Below are 22,005 nucleotides of genomic sequence, written 5' to 3' on the forward strand. Positions count from 1 at the left end.
GCGGTGGTTGGGAGAGCTGCTGTAGTACAGATGGCGGATGGCAGTGCAGCTGGATTCAAGTGTGGTGTAAGGGATGTGTCAGATTCCAGCTGTGGCCCTGCAGCCTCACACTGAGGGAAAAAGGCATAATTCAGGACCCGGTCAATGTTAATTACATTGGTTAGCCCATAGGTCAGCTCAGGAGCAGGAGGTTGCAAGTATGCCTGAAGAGCTGCTTTCTTTTTTCCTTGGAAGACTGGTGTAGTGCATGAGAACTCAATCCTTGGGCAAGCACAGACCTTCCAAGCTGTTAGAACAGCTGTGACTGACAGTGTGGAAGCCTGAAGGTGGGTCCTTTTAGGATGTTTCAACTATTTATCTTTGAATTACCTTGAATAAACCAAACTGAAAGGAAATGTAAAAGCTAGCTGTTAAGGTGACATATGTAATCACTGTAAAGTTTACTTGGCAGTGACTGTGGATTTTAATTTTTTAATTGAATGCATTTTGGTTTCTGCCACTACTTTTAGGATGTCATCTGCAGCCCTGGCAGGGTGCTGGTTCCTGTGTGAAGTGTGGGGAGTTTTTTTTCTTTTAAATACTTTCTCTGCCTTGATGGCTCGGGCTTGGGTGTTTGGTGTTTTAGCATGTCTGGAGATGACATTTTACTTTTCGAGTAATAATTTCCCTCTGCTATCTGTCATCTGGTTTTGCACTGGAGGTTTTGGGTTTACAGATGAGTCATAGGAAACAGAAATCAGGATTCTCCACAAGGCATAGCAGTAGAGTTTTATTTTATCGACTTGAGTGCTGCGGGCTGCTCGTATTTTATGAGGACTCTGTGGGCACCGTATGCAGCCCCCCCGGGTGTTGCCTTTAGGAGGGAATTGCTGTGTTGCTGCACAGGTCCTTTTGGAAGCCTGTTTATTTTTAAATGCCAGCCCCCCTGGTGTGGTTGCTGCTGTTTGCACCCCTGCTTGGTGGCCCAGCACAGCTGTACAAGAGCAACGCTGAGGTGTTTGGGGCTTAGCTCCATATCCTCCCCGCTGTTCGCTTGAGCTCCTGCTGCAGGAGAAGCTGCGGGACAGTGGGTGCTGGGGGGGTCTGGGGGTCTGGATCTGGGGTCCTGGGGAGCGTGAGCCCGTGCCGAACACTCAGCCGGGGCTTGCAGGTGGGAACAGAGGTGGAAGCCGAGGGGGTGTTGCATCCCTGTTCAGCCTTGCCATTTGCAAAGCAGGATGGGCTTCCTCAACTTGGGATGCTGTGGCTGTGGCACTGCAGAGCTGCCACCAGCTCCTGATCTTCACCCCGACCCAGAACGGGGGTGCGAGCTGTACCCACAGCCCCTTGCCCAGAGACTGCCTGTGGGGCACTGGGAGGAGCTGGGATATGCGAAGTCTGTGGAAAAAGAGTAGGTGAGCAGGGTTTTTCCAGAACTTAATTTCTGAAGGAGAAGTGGGGAGAAACCCCCAGGGCATTAAATAAAAAGGGAATTTAAGCTTCTGGCTGTTTCTGGACAGAATACATATCATCTCTCTCAGGTGAATTCCGTACCATCTCTTACAGTTCTTTACCAACAAACAGTAACTCCTCATGGTTTGGATTTTAAGAATATAGTTTCTTCAGTGAAAGAAAAAAAATATTAAACTATTGCATTTTGCTGATTTATACAACTAACTGCATTTGAAAAGCCACAACTGTAGAATTTTTGGTGCAGAGAACTTGTTTTTGTCATGTGTTACCAGCATAGGAGATTAAAAGCAGACCAGATATCTCCCTTCCTGAATTTTGCCTTCAAGCTCACAAGCATGGCAGATTTTCCACTAGTGAGAAGTCTCTCTGGGTTTTTGAAAGTACTAATTTAATCTGAATTTAAGATTAAAGGGAAAAACAACCCACAAATAATACATCCAAGGCTGTGTACATTTGAGTAGTGAATGAAGAAAAGTAATGGTAAATATACAGATTTTTGTTAAAGACGCTTGCTCTGTTGTAACTGGAGATTTAAATATTTTTTTTATTATTCTTGAAAGTGGTAGTGCAATGTACCAGTCCAGAAATTAAGCCTTGAAGGGGGACACATGAAGAATACTTGAGAACTATATTATGGGACATTCTTATTTTCTCCCACAAAAATAGAGCAATCTTTTTAAAATATTTGCTTTAAATGTAGGTCAGGTTAAGTTGCTTCGGACAGGATTTGACCAGTAGAAGTTACTTGGCAGGCTACTGAACTTCATAAATTGCCTTTAAATATGCAATTCTGCTTCATCCATAATGGTTAGGTGAACTGCATTTAAGCAGAGATTAATATTAGCTGTTAAAACACATGGTTGAAGGCTACTGTAAAAAAAGCCCAATACTTCAGAAAAACTAACAGCGAGTTATTAGTTAGGTGTCTGCAAATCCTTACCACAGTATTGAGTTAAATCCTAGAGGGAATGAAGCAAGACTGGGACGTAATAAGCATTTTAACATAATTTCTCTCAAAATCCATCACACATCTTGGTCCTCAAACCTGCAAGGAAGTTTGAAAGTGTTGAAGTTTGTGCTCCAGTCCTTTAATAATTACAGTGATACATGCTGCAATTATTTTAAACATATGAAAAGTCATCAACTTGTTATAGGGGCAGTCTTGTAGGTACGTACCTGTCCTTAATTGTTTGAGTTTTGAATGGATAGTAAACAACCAAGGAAAATGCATAGTCCTAGTAGGAGAAAATGTTATGCTTACAGTTATTAATATTTCTCTCAGTCTTTACAGAGACCAATGCATTGATTTTAATTCCCGCTCTGTATATTTAACCTGGGAGTGAGCTCAGTTTTGTTGCTAATGGTTAAGATACCTTTGGCATACCTGTGCTGTAGTTAAATCCTTCCTGTTCGTGCTTCCAGCCACACTGGACTCTTGCACTGATTGCAGATATCGATACAAATAGGATCCACCGAAAGATGACTTGTATGTTATATGTAGTTGTATGTTATTTAAGTGAATTTGACCTACCTTTCTTTCAAGGAGGTGGGTAATACCTCTGTCATTCTATTTATTATGGAGCTGTCTTGAGATACTTGGGTTTATCACCAGAATGGGGTTGTAAAAGTAAACGAGGGTGAAATATGACATGAGGAAGGATATAAATTGTGTTCATTGTGACTGTGAGAGAGACCTGTTGGTTTCTTCTGTGAAGGTGTGAGTCAGGCCTTTGCTTCTCCTAAAGCTCCTCTTCAGGCCATGGCCCTCTTGTGTCTTGTTCTTGTGGAGGCCCAAAAGGTGGAATTATCTCTAGACCAGGTGGTTCCTCGAGGAGTGGGTTATTCCTTAGTGACCTGCACTGCTCAGGTTCTTGCAAATCAATGTTGTGCTGGTGTAACTGCCAGGAGCTCCAGTGCCGTTGAACCCTTGCAGCCACGTGCGCGGCCAGTTTCCTTGCATGAAGGTCTGTGGGCATGTGATAGACTTTTGGGGGAGCTGATAGAAGATGATGGCACCGTGTTTTCTTCTGGTGACTCACAGGGGGTTTTTTATAGTTTTTTTCCTACCTCTTCAGATACTGCGTTCATCTGACAGTCCTGTGAGTTTATGTTGTGTTATTCTATTACGAATTCAATAGGGATTTTTTTTGGAACCGTTGCTTGGGACTGTCTGGCATTGCACTTGCAGAGAATTTGAGATAGACTGCATAGAGTAAGTAGCCCAGATTTTCTGTAGAGCTTTAAAAGAGTGCTGGGGTTTTTTTTTTCTTTTTTTGATAGGGAGTATGCCTCTTGATCCTGTTCCACTTTTTCTCCCTCCTTTTTGTCCTTCTGTGAGCCAGTAGTTGCTTGCCTCTTTATGTCAATTGAGTATCTTGTACTTCAGCGTGTATCAGTTTGGTGATGGCCAATTTCAGTTTGTCATTAAGGACAGTGAAGAAATTTGGACTTTTATTTATTTTTTTCTTTTAAGAGTTGCTTAGTCATACCCAAGCTTTAGTCTGTCTACTATCATTCTAAGCTGTAGATGGTTTTAACCAACATGTGTGACTTTCAAACCATTTATAATTGACGGAACAATGCCTTGAGCGACCTGATTTGAGTTAGACCTGCTTTGAGGCTGGGCTGGAGCAGATGACCTGCAGAGGTCCCTTCCAAGCCTAAATGATTAGTTTATTGTGTGGCAGAAGATCAGGTGTCTTCTTTTTATTATTATTATTAGCAAATTCTTTTTTTGTTTTTTGGTATTTCAGGAGTGTTACTCTTATCAGCTCAACAGGACCTCGTTAATCCAGTTCTCTGCTGTTCCTTTTTCATAGCTCTGTCATGCTGAGTCAGGCTGCCTTACAGGTAGCTGCAGATGTGTTTTGGATTGGCATGCCTGTCTTTTAAAGCTCAAAAAACTTATTCTTAGGATTTTTCCACAGGTTAGTTGTATACAGACCCGAACCCTATTTTAACACTTCTAACATTGCTTTTTAAACCCTGAAATTCACCTTATTTTGTTTGTTGAAATGGTAAAGAGGGTTAGTTTTGTTTCTAACATGCAGCTGTTACGTTCTTCAGAAATGTTGAATTTGGTTTGGTGATCGAGGGTTAGTTGCAGCAGGTGGAGTCTGCACAACGTAAGCCCTCGGTTCTCCCAGGAATACAGCCCCCCTGCATGGGGTTCACAGTCTAGCTCATGCTTGGGATTTTTGGGGTGACAAGTTGCAGCACTGTGGTGGCAGCTGTGTGGATCCAGCCCTCGCAGCTGCCAGGGAGACGTGCTCTGGGGAGCTTTGGGCTCTGCTGGCCTGTAGGCGAGGGCAGGGATTGCCTGGGTCTGACTTTGTGGCTCCCTTTGGTTCTCCCTGCCAAGCTGTCCTGGTCCAGCTGGCTGGGCAGTGGGAAGTGCTTCTCATCCCTGAAGGTTTTTTCTTTTCCATGTGCAATTTCTCAGCTGCTCCTTTCCTTGCTGTGGGCTGCCTTCCTTTGGTTTTTTCATGTTTTGTTACAGAGATGATGGCATCAAAACAAAACCTGGGTGTCTTAAACTAAGAAGAAGGTACAGCCAGCCTTGTCACCCTGCTTTGTTTTAGTACAAGCCCTTTGTTAATCCTTTGCTGACTACTCTGATGTCAGACCCGTTTTCTGAGAATTCACAATCAATTCATGCTGTATGAGCTTTATCCCTCTTTTACTTTTATCAGGGCTTTTAGGACAATGCTATCTGTTAATTGCAGATGGATTCCTCCTATGTTAATTGTTGCCCTTTGTTTGAGATTTGTGTTCTGCATCTGCATCAGAGGAGTGTTCTGACCCAAATCTGCCTCCTCTCCTGCTTCAGGCTGCAGACACAGTCTCAACTGGAGAGTGCCAGGAAAACCATCTTAACGTCAGTGGGTACAATGCAGTCCTGTTCCCCCTGTTTATAGGCCATGTGCAGTCTTCAGAAAAGCAGGGATGACTACTTAAACTTTAGATTTGATGATAGGGTTGTTCTTTTGCGTGGTGCTTTGTGCCTGCCTTAATCACCACTGTGCTGCTGCAAATTTGGGTGGAAGACCACAGGTTTTATGGATGTGCTAGTTCTCCTGTATGTATTTGTTTCTGAAATACCTAATATTCTTTGAATAGTTATTGTTCGTGTTTCTTCCTAGTCCTCTTAATTTTCCTCTTACAATTTATCTTCTGGGCAGTTTTTTTCTTTTATCTGTGCTTTTACTGGGCTTTTATGGCTGAAACGATACAGTGACTTGCTCAATCCAAAGTGTCTTGTCACTTCACTGTAAAGATTTTTGAAAAAAAATATTACGTGTTCTTGGGCTTGTGTATTTTCTGTGATCAATAAGGTTTCTTATGCTGTACTGATTTCGAAGATTTTAAAGCCTGCAAGCAGTTTTTTATCGCTTTTTTAAAAAAAAGGTTGATCTTTGTTCCAGAAGTTACTTCCCTTTTAGATTTTCAAAGCTCGCTCACTGAGGCAAAAGCAGTGCTTGCACATACTAAATGGTATTGTGGTTTATCTGTTAATGAGGTAGGGTCTAAGTACTTTTTATTTAAGAGACTGAGGCTTTTGTGGACTTACTGCAGTGAAATATGAAGTCTTCGGAAGCCCTTTATGATTTTTGTGAGATGGTTGGATTAAAAGAGCTGGAATCCCAAGGTATGTGGTGTAATTTTGGGTTTACTAACTGCATATAAATACTGAAATCAAGAAATAAGACTCGCCTTCTTCCTCGAAGATGGTTTAAGGCAAGTGTCCTAAAGATACAAATAATTCTCTGATCTAGAGAACACTGTTCTGCATTTCTGAGATTAATGACTACGTCTGTCATTACAGGCTTCCCCAGCACAAAAATCTGTCAGGCTGTACTGTATTAAATAAGTTGTTGTGGGGTTTGCTGCTAGCAAATCCGTGGCAGCTTTCTGTGCCCTGGTGTTGACAAGGACAGACAAGCGAGCTGGCTTGGCTTGGGTAAGCAGTGGCATATGGTGTTGAGATCACTTCCCCGAGCAGGTCAGTTTGTGGACAGAAAACAGTTGGGATTAGATGTGAAACAGAAAGGTGCTAATTCAATGCAGTAGTTAAAATATTGATTTGAATTTGTAAGGCTTTTTATCTTGGAAGGACACTGATGTAGAGAAGTGCCAGATGTCTGTGGATTGTATTTGGCTGATGACATTAACATATTAAAGAGTTTGTGTCCTGCGCCTTTGCAGAGGCTACTGGTGAACTGTGGACACGGTGGGTTTTCCTGCCTTTTGGGTGGCAGCCCTTTGAGAGGAAGAGGGATTACTCTGTCAGGCCCAGGTGTGCAGACACAGATACTGCTGAGAAGTGCAGAAAGCGGCTTTGTTGGTGTTGAGAGGTGACAGAAAGATGATGTTACCAGTGAGCAGATGTACAGAATTTGTTGCAGCCCGAAAAGCTGCTGACTTGGTGTCACGACACCAGCGGAGCAACACTACTTGTAAAGGTCTAGTGGGCAGAGTGCGAAGGTGTGTGTTTAAGTTGTTTTGTTTCTTTAGTTTTACTTGTTTATTTTGTGATTTCTGTTTCAATAGCCTGATGTTCTGGTACACACCCTAATAAAAGTTGACTTGAATCTAAAAAGCCATTCAGAGTATTTTGGGATGCTCTCTAAGGAGAGGCCTAAGGCGAAGAGGCAATGACATGCCCTTGAAGCTCTAGATGACTATATGCTCCTATCGTCCAGTCTTTTAAAGGGGGGGACACACCCGTTTTATCTAGGATGATAGAAAACAGTTGTGCACACTTGCTCTTTATATCCACTTGAGGAGCAAGAGCTTAGGAGCAGGAGTTAGTGAATTTGTTAAAGAATACGTGCAGGGGAGCACGAATGTTTCAGCAGCAGAGAGCCCGTGTCAAAGACTTGAAGTGTTAGCGACAGCTTGCTAGATAACAGAACAGGAGTGACTGTTGAACTATCTTGAACTCTACTATATGGAACATATTTTTGTATCAATCTCAGCTGCTGTAGATGAAAACATCACTGAAGCCAGAGGATTTGCAGTCCACGTTCCTGAGAAAATACTTTTTGCCGTGTTTTCTTCTGCTGTGCTGAACACTCGGTGTAGCCAGCCTCTATGTTTGTGTTTGGTTCACATGTGAAATCTGCCAAGCGCCTTTCTTTCAGTCATGATGTGATCACTGCTGCACAGCTTCCCACTCTAGTATTTATCACATCCAAAAAATATACGGGATAAAAAGAAACTAACAAAGGTCACCACCCACAGGGAAACTGTGGCAGTGGCATTCAGTATATTGTGTCCTGCAGCTACCTTTTTATGTTGACCTTCATTTTGAGACAGTACTATGGAAATAGGAAGAGTTGCCAACAGTTCCTGAACGCAGCTGATAAAAGCTGTTTTGAAAATCTGTTCCAGGACAATTCAGCTGGATTAGTTCATTTACCAGTTGCTGAGTTCTGTAGGACTGAGCCTTAAAAAAAAAAAAAAAAAAAAAAAAAAAAAAAAAAAAAAAAAAAAAAAAAAAAAAAAAGCCTGAGAAGCAGGACGGAGCCTTAAAATCTTATTGTAGTGCTCATGAATCTTGTTAGATAAGTAACAATGGCTGGATCTACTGTATTTTTTAAAAGCATGCTTTCAGGCCATAAAAAAACTCCTACTTAGTCTTTGTATACTTAAGCCTTGTTTGGTGGCCCTCAGGACACTGATTTGAGACAGTCAAAGCCATCTCGCAGCCAGATGAGATGTGGCAGCTATTGCAGGTATGTCTATAGGAATGGCTTCATTTATAGCATTGCGGTGCAGTTGATGTAACACATCTCATTTGTGAATCCTGATGAGCCCGTGGGAGGCAAGGGATCAACATAACTGCTTCACCATAAGCAGTGGTGGGGCTTTTGGGTTTTTTTATGTATCTTGTAAATAAGCTGGAGCACAAGTGATACCTGACTTAGTGTGTTCATAGAGCAGGAGATTTGTCTGCTTGTTTGGATGCTCAGTAGGAACCTCCCCCATCCCTGTCAGATCGACTGGAGAGCCAGGCAGTAAGGTAATTAGTACGAAGCTGGCAACGGAAAGCTTTATTATGGCGCTTTTTTTTTTTTTTAAAGAAAGGAGTGCATTTAATTGATGGAAATATCCATCTTTTCCATGTTAAACAATGTAGCGTTTCAGTGTAGTAGGAAAACAGAATAAAATACAGAGAGTAATTTTTCACTTTGGGAAGTGGAAAATAACTGTCTTCTCCAGAACTTGAAAAGGCTCGAATTTGCAGTCAGCATTGCTGTGTTACTGCTGTCAGGCTGAAAATCCTGGAAGCTATTTAAGCAGTGCCATATGCCCTTCTGAATTGTCAATTGAAAAACAATTGGGGAAGGGGGGGGGGGAAATCCCTAATACTATAAAGCTCTTTTCAGAGCCACATCTGGACTCAATAAATGCAAGCGCCCATTGTATAATTTAACATGTCTGATTAAATTTGGTCTCAAATACATAACACGACAAGGCCTGCCACGTTGTGCTTTGGTGCAAGAAAGATTTTCTTAACATATTTGTTTTCCTTGTGTGAGTCAGATTGGGACCCTGTAAAAAAAATAAATCACAAAGCACGCAGCTAATACAGCTGGAAATAAGAAACTTGTTCTGTGGAACCCTGGCGCGAGCCGTTTAAAGCTGGTAGGGCTACCATGCATGGTGGTCGTGTGTAGTTGTTCTATTTCTTTTTGAACTGGAACACACAGCCAAGGTGATCTGGCCTTTGTGCCTGAGCCTGGTCCGCTGTGGGAGGCTGCCCGGGGCAATCAACCCAAGGTGAGGAAAAGCTTTACAGAAGTTCCCAACTTGTGATCCACAAAATAGGCAAATAGGCCTTGACCCACTCCTGGAAAGGGGTTGGGGATTTGGCTATTTCTGTCCAAGGCTGTGAGAAACAGCTAAGAAAAGCAGCCAGTTCATCGTAGATCTCAGTTGTCCGTAAGGGGATTTGCATCTCCAGTGGGAAACTTTAGGGATCTGAAAACCCAGAAGGCTGAAAACTCTGCTAACGTTAGACCAAATAATAAGCTTGTGGTTGCATTTCATGCAGTAAAATTATGTCAATGTTGATTGGTGAGGTTAGGATGCACTTACAAGTTGCAGCTGCAATCATTCTGATTGTTCTGGGGGGAACGAAGGGGCTGTGTTGTGAAAGCTCATACTGGGGAGTGCATGGATAGAGTTCCATTCTGGTCAACTAAACTTTAGCTTATCTTGTATTTGAGGTTGTGCATGGCAGGAGACCATTGTGAAGTCTCTCTTCCTGCCCCCCCCCCCCCCCCCCCCCCCGCCCCCCCCCCAGGCTAGTATAAGTTAGTTTTTCTTAAAAACACACACATTAAAAATCCAAACACTTTACTCCTCATACTCATTCCCCTGCAATCAGATCTGACTTGCAGTAGATCAGCTGAGGTGCATCTGCAGCCTCCTAGCCTTCCGGAGTTTCCATTTTCTGCCAGTAAACCTGTGACATACAGGGTGGTTCTAAAAACTTATTTTTCCTACCTTTTAAACTGAGAAACAGGATTTTTATTTACTTTAATTAAAAGTGGCTCAGACTGCTAAGGGGAACATTGCCCTGTAGTACAGAAAAGTTACTGAAAAAAAAAAAAAGAAAAAAAGAAATCTTAAGGAACTAGAAAAAAAATTAATGGAAAATAGAAAACTTTAGGTAGCTTTTCTTTAGTCTTTTTTTTTGTTTGTTTATTCCGGTAGAAAGAACAGGTGATTTTCCTCGGGTTACAAATGAAAACGTAGCAGGCAAGCCAAAAAGAGCATTTGTTTTATTTTCAGTGAGCTGAATAATAGCAAGTTGCTATAGCTGCAGGTCTTGTTGCAATTTTTCCTCAATAATATTTTTGACAGTCTTTAATAGATAGCTGAAGTGCCTTTACTTTGAAGGCAACAGCAATTAACAGCAAATGTGGCTTGGGCTGGTGTTTTCTAGTGGTCAGCTTGATGATGGTAACTTAATACTGATGTTGAGTAACATTGGCACAGTAAGGATGCGCTTGCTCCGGTGGGCAGCGTGGAGCTGTGCAAGCTGCTGTCTAGGTTTTCCCATTCCCAGGGTGCGTAGGGTGAAAAAACAGTACCTGTTTCTGCTAAACCTTAATTCAAATTTCCCGTTGAGTATCTTTCCAGTGGAAAGCGAGTGGTTCCTCATGTCACCTGCCCTGCTCCCATCCCCCTGTGTTTGGCGATGAAGAGTGAGTTCTGCAGGTGGAGGGAAGGTAGTGAAGGAACTGAATCTTCAGGCTTTGTGATGTCTGGGTCTGCAAGAGGAAAAGAAAAGAGTAATTACCATTACCAAGCAGTAATTTGGGAAGGAAATGGGACTGCAACTTCTCTGTTGTCACTTTGAAACAGAAGATGTAGTTTAAAGAACATGAGGAAATACAAGCTCGGCATCAAGGAACAAACATTAAAGCAGCGCTTTTCTAATATTGACCCACATAATGCAGAGATTCACCCTACAAGGATCAGTGCGTCAAAATGGAACTTTCCTCCAACTTTGTGAATTTAGCCAGTTTCTCTTGGCAGGTTAATGGTTACATGTAAGAATTCAAAATACAATGTTCTGTTCCAGAAGTCTGTTGCAGCATGCCTCGTCTTCACAAGTAATTGATATTACTGCTGTTGGAAGAGAGATGTCTCTGTTTACCTGATAGGATCAAAAGAACTATTCTAGTGCGCTTTATCTTCTGGTGTCAGAATATGCTGTAAAGAAGCATACTGCCAAAATCTGCAGTTCTGGAGTGTGAAATGCACGTATTCAAGGCTGCCATAGCAAGCATTTTTCAGGGCTTTTGATTAGAAGCCTGGCTTGAAAAGAATGTTTTTTTCAGCAGTATCTGCTACTTGGTTACTACACTGATAAATACTTCTCGTGAGTGTATTTTAAAGTCTGTCTTAGAACTTGAAACATAGGGTGCTGGCAATAGGATTGTGCTGTAAGTCAACAGACTCCTTGAAGATTACCGTGATCTCTCTTAGAGCAGGGAGAACTGTAGCAGCAATCCAGAAACTGAACGTATGTGAAATAGGTGTGAGTGTCCGGGCACGTCTCGGTCCGTAACTTGGCACTAGTGCTGAATGTTTGCAAATTCTTGGAAACTCAGAGGAAGGGATCTGTAGTGTCTGTTCACTCCCGTTTGACTGCTCAGTGAATACTGTGAGGTTGGAAATTCCTGCTCAATTCTGCAGTGAGGCTGTGGCGAATTTGTACTTTGGGTGGTTCATTTTTGGACCTTTGGGTTGGTAACATTTTGAAGTGTCTGAGAAGGGAAGTGCTTACCTCTGTTGCCCAGCTACAGTTGCAATCTGAAAGCTGTACCTATGTGACCTGAAACGCGTACTATTGCTAGGTTGAAGTATAATGGAGAAATGACACTCGGAGGAATCTTCTTTAGCTTGCCAGGGACGTGTCAAGGTGGAGCATTTTGTTGTTGCTATTCTAGATTAAATTCCAGTGTGTCCCCTCCGGCCCCACGCTGTTCTTTCTGTTACCCACCTCCCCCATAGCTCCGTTTGCTCTTTTTGACTTCGGAGTGGTGCTCAGAGAAGCTGGCAGGGCTCTGGGAAGAAAACCTTGACGCTTGGAGCCTGCTCTGCAGAGGAGAGGGCAGCCATGGCAGAGGGAGCTGTCTGTGGAGAACACAGTGGTGCTTTGGGGAGCCCTGCCCTGCTTGCTCCTGGACAGGCAGAAGGCACAGCAGAAGCGGAGAAAGTGGAAGGGCACGTGCTAGGGAAAGCAAGTACGTGGTGAAGGAGGTAGGTTCAGATGGAGGTGGTTAAGGAGCAGAGACTGCAGAGATACTGAGGGCTGTCACTTCTTCATAAATTCTCTGAGGACAGATTTTACATGTAAATATGAAATTTGTCATTGGGTTCTTTAGGGCAAGTGGTTTGATTTAGAATAAAAGTGACTAAGGGTTTTGGGTTTTTTATTAGATGGGCCAATCTTAATAAATTAAAAGACAGTGAAAATTTAAGACAAGCTTACGTAAACATTTAGTAGCCCCATTTATATTTTTATATAAATGTGATATCTGAAGCTTAGAAGTTTATGTTCACAGGCTTAGAAAGCCTTTTCAAAGGTTTTCATGGTTTTTTTTCTTAATAGTATTTGATAGTTTGACCAGTGTGAGGCTAATAAGCCTTTTTTGTTTGTGTGATTGCTCAGCATTGAAATGCAGCATATGAGTGATTGTGGCATTGTGCATTATGGATGAAGGCCCCCACTGTTAATACAGATCTTACCTCCGAGACTTGCGAAGCCTTTATTTAGCTGTACAAAAGAATAAAATGAGACGGGTGGATTGTGTGTGGCACAGGCGTATTTGAACTGCATTGATGTCCAAATATGCATTTATAAGCCGAAGCAGAGCTCTGGAAGCGACCCCGGGGATGCGCTGCCCAGGCGTGTGCCCAGGCTGCCTTGCCTCTGCACCGGTGGTGGGTACCCCAGCATGGCACTACGTGCCCTTCAGCCCACGTGTGCCTGGTCTCGTACCAGGTGTTTTTTCTTGCTGCAGACATCTTCCCATCTTCACCTTCCCCCCTTCTCCCCATCTCAGTTGTTTTGAAGCATTCCTGCCTTTTTCTGGTGGTTCTTCCCTACGCTTCTCCTTTCTGGCTTCCATTCTTTTCAGAGAGAGCTCAGCTGGGGGAGAAGTCTCTATTCACCATGAGAATTTCAGCATCCTGAGTGTTCCTCTGTGCTGGGCAGCCTTGTTAGTGCCCTGTTAGTTGCAGAAAGGGGGGTGGGGGAAGGGAGAAGGTGGAAGAAGTATAAATAACTTTTTTGTGCTCTCTGACATGCGCATTTGCTTCTCTTAATCCATTAGCATAAGGTTACCTACAGTGGGTTTGGTTTGGTGGTTTGTTTTTTTGGTGGTTAGGTGGATTTTTTGGGTTTTGCTTCCATTTCTGCTGTGTGGCTTCATTTCCATGTGACTGTTTAAAATAGTATGTTTGCATGGGGCTGAAAGAGCCTTCTGTTTTAGGAAAGATGAAAATTTCAGGTCTCTTTAGTCAGAAAATTGAGACCAACGTGGCTACTTGTGCAGCAGCTTCTCAGGCTGGTTGGAGCTACAAGAGAAAACAGAACTGGAAAATGGTTTTATTGCCTGTCTTTCTGGTTTTAGGTAAATGTTAGTGCTTTTTTTCATGGATAAATCTTTTTTCTCCTTGGTAAACAGTGGTGATACCTTTTATTTTTCAAGCTGAAACTAGGACTGCAGGAGGGAGGGAAACTGATAATGGAGTGATTAACATCTAATTTGGTGTTTCTTCTACATGAACTGCACTTTGCTTTGTGTTTGTTTTTCTGCTGTACTGAATTCTGTCAAATTCATGTCAGTTTTGTAGCGCTAATTCAGATCAGCCTGGCTCCCTGCTTGGGCTTCTGAGTACAATAGTTGATTTGATAAACTTGACATTCTTCCAGAGGGGATTAGTTGCTATGTAGTAAATGTTACAATACTGAAAGCACTTCTCAATGATTGTCTCTCCTGCTTAGAAACTACTTGTCTAATATTTGTCTTTTTTGGTAGACTTTGTGGCATTCAGGAACCGGGGGGTATGGAAGTCAGACAAATTAACTTCTTGGTCTTTAAATAGGCCACATTTAGTGTACCTTGAGAATAAAATCACACGTCATAGTATTTCAGATGCCATTGGTTTTGTTCATAAAGACATTTCATAGTCACACAGTTAATTTTAAAATTTGGTCTTCAGGTTTTGTGGTTTGACTTAAAAATTACTGGAGTTTTTTTGTTTAATGAAACTTAGTATCAGGGTTCAGATTTTATTTTCTCTGAATTTTGTTGTCTTAAAAAAAAAAAATCATCTCTCAGTTTGGAGCTGCAAAAAAGGAATGATTCTACAGCAGTTTAACTGTTCTCCTGTGTGACCAGTGCCCAGCTCTCGCAGGACAGCACTTGCTGTTTGCTGTTGGACCAGGTCTTTCTTGTGTCTGGTACCAGCCTGTGTGTTTAGTTTTACTTCATGTTTTAAACAATTTAACTTGGTAGGACACTGAGCACAGTTGTATTGAGGTCTCTCTCATTTTATTGTTTCTGTAAGCCTTCTACTTTTTTTCCTAGGTATAACTTTCTCAAAACAAATGTTTCAAAGTAGTTTCTACGTAGCTTCTTTGGTTTTAAAAATAGGTTTATGAATATTGGGAGATAAAACGTATTTTCTTTTCCCTTTTTGTTGTCAAACTACCTCTATAATAATATGTATATTCTTTATAGTTTCAGTGTTCGCAAAGTTTCCAGTTAGATCACCAAATATGTTCCAGATATATTTTATTAACTGCCCTGGCTGTAGGAAATGCACATCAAAATCATCTGTTTCGTTTCTGTTTTACATTGTCGTATTCCTGTCATAGTAAAACATGAGCTTTGAAGGGCACAGCAGTGTAAAAATCCTGTTCAAAAACGCCCTTAATCAAAGATTTAAATATGACTATATACACATTGGCAGACTTCTGTTTTGGGCAAGTGCATGTTACTGTGAACTAGTACAGCAAGTCATATAAAATAGTGCTAAGCTATAAAAAGTCATGTGAAAACTACATAATAGAATTCTGGACTTCTAATGATTTACAGCTGAAAGAGCAGAACAGAGTTTGGAAAAAAGATTAATTTCAGCTCCCTATGAGGGACTTTTTCCTTTTCCTTTTTGTTTGTGTTTCTTTTTGTTTGTGTGTGTTTCTTCTTTTTGTTTGTCTCTGAGTTGTGTTGTGTCCATCACTATTTGTAGGTCTGCTGGTTGCATATGGACCAGAGAACCCACTTGGGAGACAGAGGTGGGATTGTCAGTGCAGAGGAGGACATTCAGTAATGAAACACTGGGATACAGAGGGACAGTCAGCTCTTCAAAGGGCTTTAAATAACTGCTCTGTGTGGTATAAGGGTTACCAAAATGGAGAAACAAATTGACCTGTCTGTGCAGTAGAAAGCTGGAGTGGATGAGGTGTGCAAAGGAGGACATGACAGCTAGGAAGCGGGATAAATGAAGACAGGGAGTGAAGCCCAAACGCTTGAAAAGAAAAGGGAGGGAGAAAGGAGAAAACAAATATGTGATGCACTAACAACGTCTGGGGAATGGCAGAAGATGAGAAAACAGTTGAAATGCCACTGAGACATTGGTTGCCGCTATGGAAAAGCCCTCTGTCGTGGTTTGGACCAGGCAGAAGTACGAAGAGGGGCTGCGTCACTTGGGGTCTTCATCCCAGAGCACTGAAACTGCAGGGCTGGTACAGCTGGTGAGGAGCTGTAACAAGGGGAGGGGAGGACCAGTCTCGCTGGGTGAGCTCTTCAGGGTCACCATGCGGGGAAGGATGAGCAAGCAGAAGACAGCTTTCCAACTGGAATTCGCCTGTCCTTGGTCCTGTGTCGTGTCTTCCCCCAAATACTTGCAACGTGCATACATTCTGTGGAAATTTCCAGTACACTGCCTAGACTGGTGCCGAGATCATACAGGGTTTTTTTTCTTTTTCTATGTAACATAGTTAAATAGAAGACCCAGGTATTTGCATTGGTAGTTTCGTTGATTTGGGGTTTGACGTTTGCCCCCTCCCCACCCAATATGTGTTATTTCAAGTGTGCTAAAAGTAAATACTACTTGTTGTGACAGTGCTTACTGAGGCGACTGGAGTTTTTTGACCTTGGTAATTTTTGTTGTCCAGCCTAAAACCAATTTGAATCATTTCAGTCGAATCATAGAATAATTTGTGTTGGAAGGGACCTTTTAAAGATCATCTAGTCCAATTCCCCTGCCATGGCAGGGACCTTTTTCACCAGATCAGGTTGCTCAAATATGTTCAGAGATCCAGAGACACAGTTATGTCCCAGGTGGGTTCCAAGTTAGAACATCTTTTAGCCCAGTCTCTATCTGAGATACTTGGACCGTGGACAGGGTGGTTGTAGTTTAGTAATGCTGTTTATTTGGAGGGTCCAGCAACTGTTGTAACAAATTCTTAGGTTTGGGGTATATACCCCAAATACAAATTTGTACAAGCCCCCTTCAAGCCAGAGTTACCAGCCTCTGATAGAAATTGCCGAGGCTTTGTGTCACTGCAAGAGTTTCTTGGTCAGTGGTTTGCAATGTCTCATAATAATGTGAGTCTTAGCCTCAAAACGAACTTAAAAATGACTGATAAATTTAAGTGCTGGAATGGCAGCTGAGCTCTTCAGTTTAAGTGGCCGAAATCAAAATTACAGTTTAATATTTTCACTCTGCACAAGCCTGTGGGCAGTCATGCAAAATCTGAAACGGTTTAAGGAAAAGTTTAAATTCGCTGCACTTCGTGGGTATGACCCATGTCAACAGCACTAGCAAGGGTGTGGAGAATGCTTGAATTCTGGTTTTGGCAGGCAAAGAGAAACCACATAAAAATATTTAAAGCGTAGTGTATTGTAGTTTAAAAATGAAGAGCCTGTGTTACATTAACGGCTACATGCTCTTAAAATCTGTGTTTCACTTCAGTTTGCTGTCTTCATTTGTTTTCTTTGTCCGCACAACTCTGTATTGTGGAACAAATTCACTGCTAAAATCAGGACTGGGAGTCAAGATGCAACCAAGGAACTGAGCCAGCAGAATTAATAAAATTCTACTTCGAAATTTGTTCTCGTCTTTTCTTTCTTTTTTTCTTCTCACCACAGAAGACTAATAGGGGTAAAAATATGAACACTTTTCTTCCTCATTTTCATCTCTGAATCCTCTGGTCCAAATACCAGAAAATACTAATAGGAAAAAAAAATGTGCATTTGTTATGGAAGTGTAGTCTTGTAAGGCTTATAAATTAACTAGTGCTTTCACATCAAGACAAGGTAAAGAGACGCTGTCAATACAACCCTGGCCTTAAATTCAGATATACTTCAGCATGTTTCTATATGTCAGAAGATGTAGTAGTGGTATTTCTGTTGATTTCCCAGCTGTGGGTAAGCATTAACTGCTTTTCTTTGTATTTGACATTTTTTGTGGTGGTCTCGGTTCCATTTCAACGAATATATTCTGTGTGCTTTTTTTATTGGGTAAGTCAGACTATTGAAGGCTGGCAAGGTAGCCATGGAAGGGTGGGGATTAGTAAGGAAAATGATGGACAGTCAAGCCCTTTTAATCTGAACTACTTTGTGTTTCCTGTGGTATGTAGTACTATCATCGTAACTGTGCTCTGTCTTTGGCTGATGTGTTTCAACATCAGTTTTTAAATTAAAATGATGAGAGACAGCTGTGCCTCTTATGGCCCTTTTCTTGCTGCTCACACTCTTAGAGCTTCATGAGAGGCTGACAGACAAAGCAGCTTCAGGAAGAGTGCAAAAGACAGAATTGTTCTACATCCAGATGTATTTCTGGAGTCTTAGCCAAGCATCGACTTTGCTAAAGAGCTCTCTGGCTTTGCCTCCTTGACTATGTAAATCATGAAAAATTCGCAACAGAGATCTATCCTGTAGAGTGGCATCCTTTCATCAAAAACATAGTCTTTGTGCACAATTAAAAAAAAATAATAAAACCCCCACCATAATTCTAAAGGTATATGGTATATGTTTTGTATCTTTCAGTGCATTTAATCCCAGTGAACCCCGTCAGGGAAGATGGGTTGAATCCAAAGAGCCGAAAGAGAATAATGCCTGATTTGCTGACTGAGCCTCCTGTAATAGATCCTGTTTATGAAGCTCATGTTTACTGCAATATTCCCACCATTGCTGAACGCAGCATGGAAGGTAAGTTCTGTGAATGCAAATGACAGTTTAGTGGATTGTTGGAAACAATAACTGTGCGTTGTCAGTTCTTTGGTGCTTGGAGGACGTACAGCAAACACCAACTGGTTGCTGAATAATGTTAAATCATTCAAAATATGCTATTCTTTGTTTCCTTGCTGTTGTCTGAGTTTTGGAAGTCGTTCTGTTTCTAGTCAGTGGTCAACTGGAGGCCTATTTGAAAGGGATGGGGGAGAGAGAGAGTTTGAATGGTAATTCTTATTACAAGTGAGCTGCATTGCAAGGAGTTGACTTGGAATTCTGATAAAAATCTCAGAAGTAATTAATTTTGGGACTCCAGACCATTAGATGTAGTCAGCTAGAAGGTGCATTTGCATTCTTCACCCTGTAGTGGATACAGCAGCAAGTTAGTCTGAATGAATGTCCTTATTAGCATATCCCACTAATGCATATAAAATGAATTACCAAGTAGTATATAAAAAACCTCCACATTAGGCATGCTTCAAAATCTGCCGTTATGATAGGGGTCCGGAAGAAAGGCACCATAAAAGTAGGGTAACCTTATTGTGTTGGCAGAGTTCAGTGCTTGAGTAATGGCTTGTATGCTTGTTGGACTTTAGATGTAATATGGAGAATGTGCTAAGAACCTGAGTCTTTGTATAGGTTGTCTTGGAATGTAAAGTAAAATCTTTCTTAAGATGGTAAGTTACCATTTCTTATGGTTTCTGATTTTTTTTTTTCCTAGCAATACCAAAGCTATCAAGCTAATTATACCTGGTTTTTTTTCTTAAAGAAAACGTGTGCAGGGGAAGGATTAGGTAAAATTTACTTAAATTTTTACTTTTTTTTTTTCCTTCTTTTTTTATTGTTTTCTTTCTTTCTTCACTTTAGGTCATGCACCTCATTATTTTAAGCTAGTGTCAGTTCAAGTGTTGATTCGACATGGTGATAGGTATCCACTATATGCCATTCCCAAGACAAAGAGACCTGACATTGACTGTATGTTGTTGCCTAGCAGGTAAGATTCTTTGCTTTTATCATTATTAAGCCTGTGTTTTGCTTGATAATTATTTTTTTCCTCTTCAGGAAATAATTTGTGTTGCTTGAAGTACATCGAGACTTCCAATCTTTGTGTGGTGTCGTGGATTAAGAAAAAAAATAAAATCAGTGGTTACAGTATTTCCTTTGAAACAGGAACTACTACCTGTTACCAGTTCAGACCAGAAGAAATTCTTGGTATTTCTTGAAAAAGCAGAAGCTGTTTACTCAAATGTTTAGATTACCGTTCCTCTTGTCTAAATTTCTACACGTTTTCAAAATGTAAGCGTGCTTCCTTTTTGTGTGAATGCAGAAAGGTCCCCGTTCATCATTACCATAGGAAAATTGATATTTGTGTGTTATGTTACTGTTGTTTTTCTTTGACTTTTCAGAAATATAGGTTATCAGGTTCCCTTTAATGATTTGGTTCAAAGTTGGGAGAAAAAATGGGGGTTGCACATTTAACTATTAAATTACAAGTTAAACAGAAAGTGTGCTGTTTGCTGCTTGAAAACTACCATTTTCCTGTAGCTACCACTCGCCGTTCAAAACTCCCACAGAAGTTAGTCCTGTCTGACTGCCATTAAAGCATCATTGACCTTTCTGTTTCAGTATAGCGATCTTCTGCCTGACATCATGTCTTTGGAGCTTGCTGATGCTTGTCTTCATACCTGAGCCAGTTTGAGCTGTAGACATGGTGGGAATTGCTGCTTTTCCTGGTGGAAGAGCCTTTCTTTCCTGTTTAGAGTTTACTCATCACTGAAGGTGAATTATGGTGTAGAGCTAGCACAGAGCACCAGAAATGATCGCTGATGATGTAAATCACTAACCTTTACCCTAGCTTGCTTGATTACACATGTTTTTTCTCTTGTTAAGTAGGATTTGTGGTATTACTTAATTTTTTCTTTCCAACTGAGTACTTCCCAGTGAACTTACTGAATACTTACAGTTAAAATTTTTTCTTTATATTTTCTATCGGTTGTGTTAGCAGATCCTCTAGAAAAATCTACGCCTTAATGCTGCTGCCCACTCTGCAGTGTCAGATGTGGCGATTTCAGGGACTGGGGGCTGTGTCTGCTTTGTGTGCCTGCACATTAATTACTTGGGAGAAGAGGCATAGTACGTCTTCTGATCTACTGGTATATAAAACAGGGTAGATACACCAATAAATACCTTTTTTCAGAACAGTGTGGAATTTCCTCAGTCTTTAAAGAAATAACGTTCTTGCGTTTCTGGTGTAGAATTATTCAGAATTGGCTTTTTACTCTTGTTACGCTGAAAGTGCTAACAGCACACTGAAAGTATATTTCTGACTTGGGTATATCAAATGCACATTTCTTGTTTTGATGGATTCGTGGGCTGTGTTCCTTACGTTTTTTTGTAGCTTCCTGTCATCAGTAGCATTTATGATTTTATCTTTTAAATCTGAAATTCTCTGTGCTTTCAGCTTTTCTTCAGTGGGCTTGACTCAAAATAACGTCTCTGAAGGAGAAGATGGGTTATGGTGTGCTTTTTAGGTTTGTTGCTAGCTAGTCTGGGGCAGTTGCATTTAAAAACCGAACCAGTTTTCATATCTGGTCCTGTGTCAGTTTTGTCAGTTTCTGGCTCAAGTATATTAAAACGCAAACACAGTAGGAATGTTGCTAAAATACGCTGAAATGACATGAAAGAACACCTGAAACTAGTTAAGTGTACCTTCATCTCATACTTGTAAAGGTGATGGGAAGCTTGATTAAAGAGGCTTGCTAACTAGATAGATACGGTAGTGGACACGAAAGCTGGCAGAAAATGATCAGCGAATTGGATCTTTCTTTGAAGAAAACTGAAATAGGTTGCTTTTATTTTCAGATATCTGGCTGCATAAAAGAAATTGCCCTTGCAAGTTTCAGGACTCCTACTAATAACAAGTCGTGCAATGGTGTCTTCAGTTGTAGCCAGTGTTGTAATGCTATTTGGCGTGAGTAATTGAAAAGTAAATGTTATGGCTGAATCAAGCTACTGTTGTGGTGGTGGGAGTAATCCTATGAAAGTTTGAAACCATCATCAGTTGTAGCCCATCCATGTGTCTGCCTGTTCGTAGGAAACAGGCTTAGGAGCTCCTAAGTTATATTCAGGCTGCCCTATCTATCTGCCTACATTTTGTATGAATATCTAAACGGAGGAAAATTTACAATATTTTTCCCCTCTAAACAGAGGAAAAAGTACAGTATTCCACGTAGGTACACTTTTGTCTACAACATACAGAAGTATACATACCAAAACCTATGTATACATTTTCGAGAGGAAAATGGGAAGGCTAGATACGAGGAATCTGCTTTTTATAGCTAAAGCCATTGGAATGTAGAAGATGCAAATAACTTCAAATTTCACTGGTTTTAGAGTGTATATATGTACCCACACCTTTCTTAGCTGCTTGGTACAGGTATCAAAATCCAAAACTGAGCAAAACCATATCCTCCTTCTTTTGAAAGGAGACCACTCTTTTGGAATGCCTCTGTGAGTACAAACTGAAATACCCGCTTTTCTGACTGTACTGTTTTACAAGTGATAGTGATCTGGCAACTTCTAAATAGTCCGATTTTTTTTTTTTTTTATTATTGTTTCCTCTGCTATCCTGTGGGCTGCTTCTTTTCTGTAGTCATAATTCAACTTCCACCAAAATGCTGGTTTGTTAAGAAGTGGCGTTCAGTGGTCTTACCTGACATCCTCCACGAGAAGTGAGATTTCTTTGAGAGGTGCCCAAGCCCAGCAGCGTGCTGTGCCTGCTGTA

General features: G+C 41.2%; 1 protein-coding gene across 9 annotated transcripts in view; it reads left to right on the plus strand.

The window, feature by feature from the left end:
• PXYLP1 (2-phosphoxylose phosphatase 1) overlaps nucleotides 1–22,005 on the plus strand; it is a 57,573-nt gene that overhangs the window by 23,215 nt on the left and 12,353 nt on the right. For 8 of the 9 annotated variants that reach the window (XM_055817324.1, XM_055817325.1, XM_027779501.2 and 5 more), the window contains 2 exons: nucleotides 18,039–18,200; nucleotides 19,089–19,215. In XM_055817324.1, coding sequence (XP_055673299.1) covers nucleotides 18,039–18,200; nucleotides 19,089–19,215 — 289 coding nt within the window. Of the gene's footprint in view, nucleotides 1–13,406; nucleotides 13,611–18,038; nucleotides 18,201–19,088; nucleotides 19,216–22,005 lie in introns of those variants that run through there. The other variant, XM_055817323.1, reaches the window with a different exon arrangement.

The sequence above is a fragment of the Falco peregrinus genome, chromosome 12, assembly GCF_023634155.1.
Source record: "Falco peregrinus isolate bFalPer1 chromosome 12, bFalPer1.pri, whole genome shotgun sequence".
In the NCBI taxonomy this organism is placed as follows: Eukaryota; Metazoa; Chordata; class Aves; order Falconiformes; family Falconidae; genus Falco; species Falco peregrinus.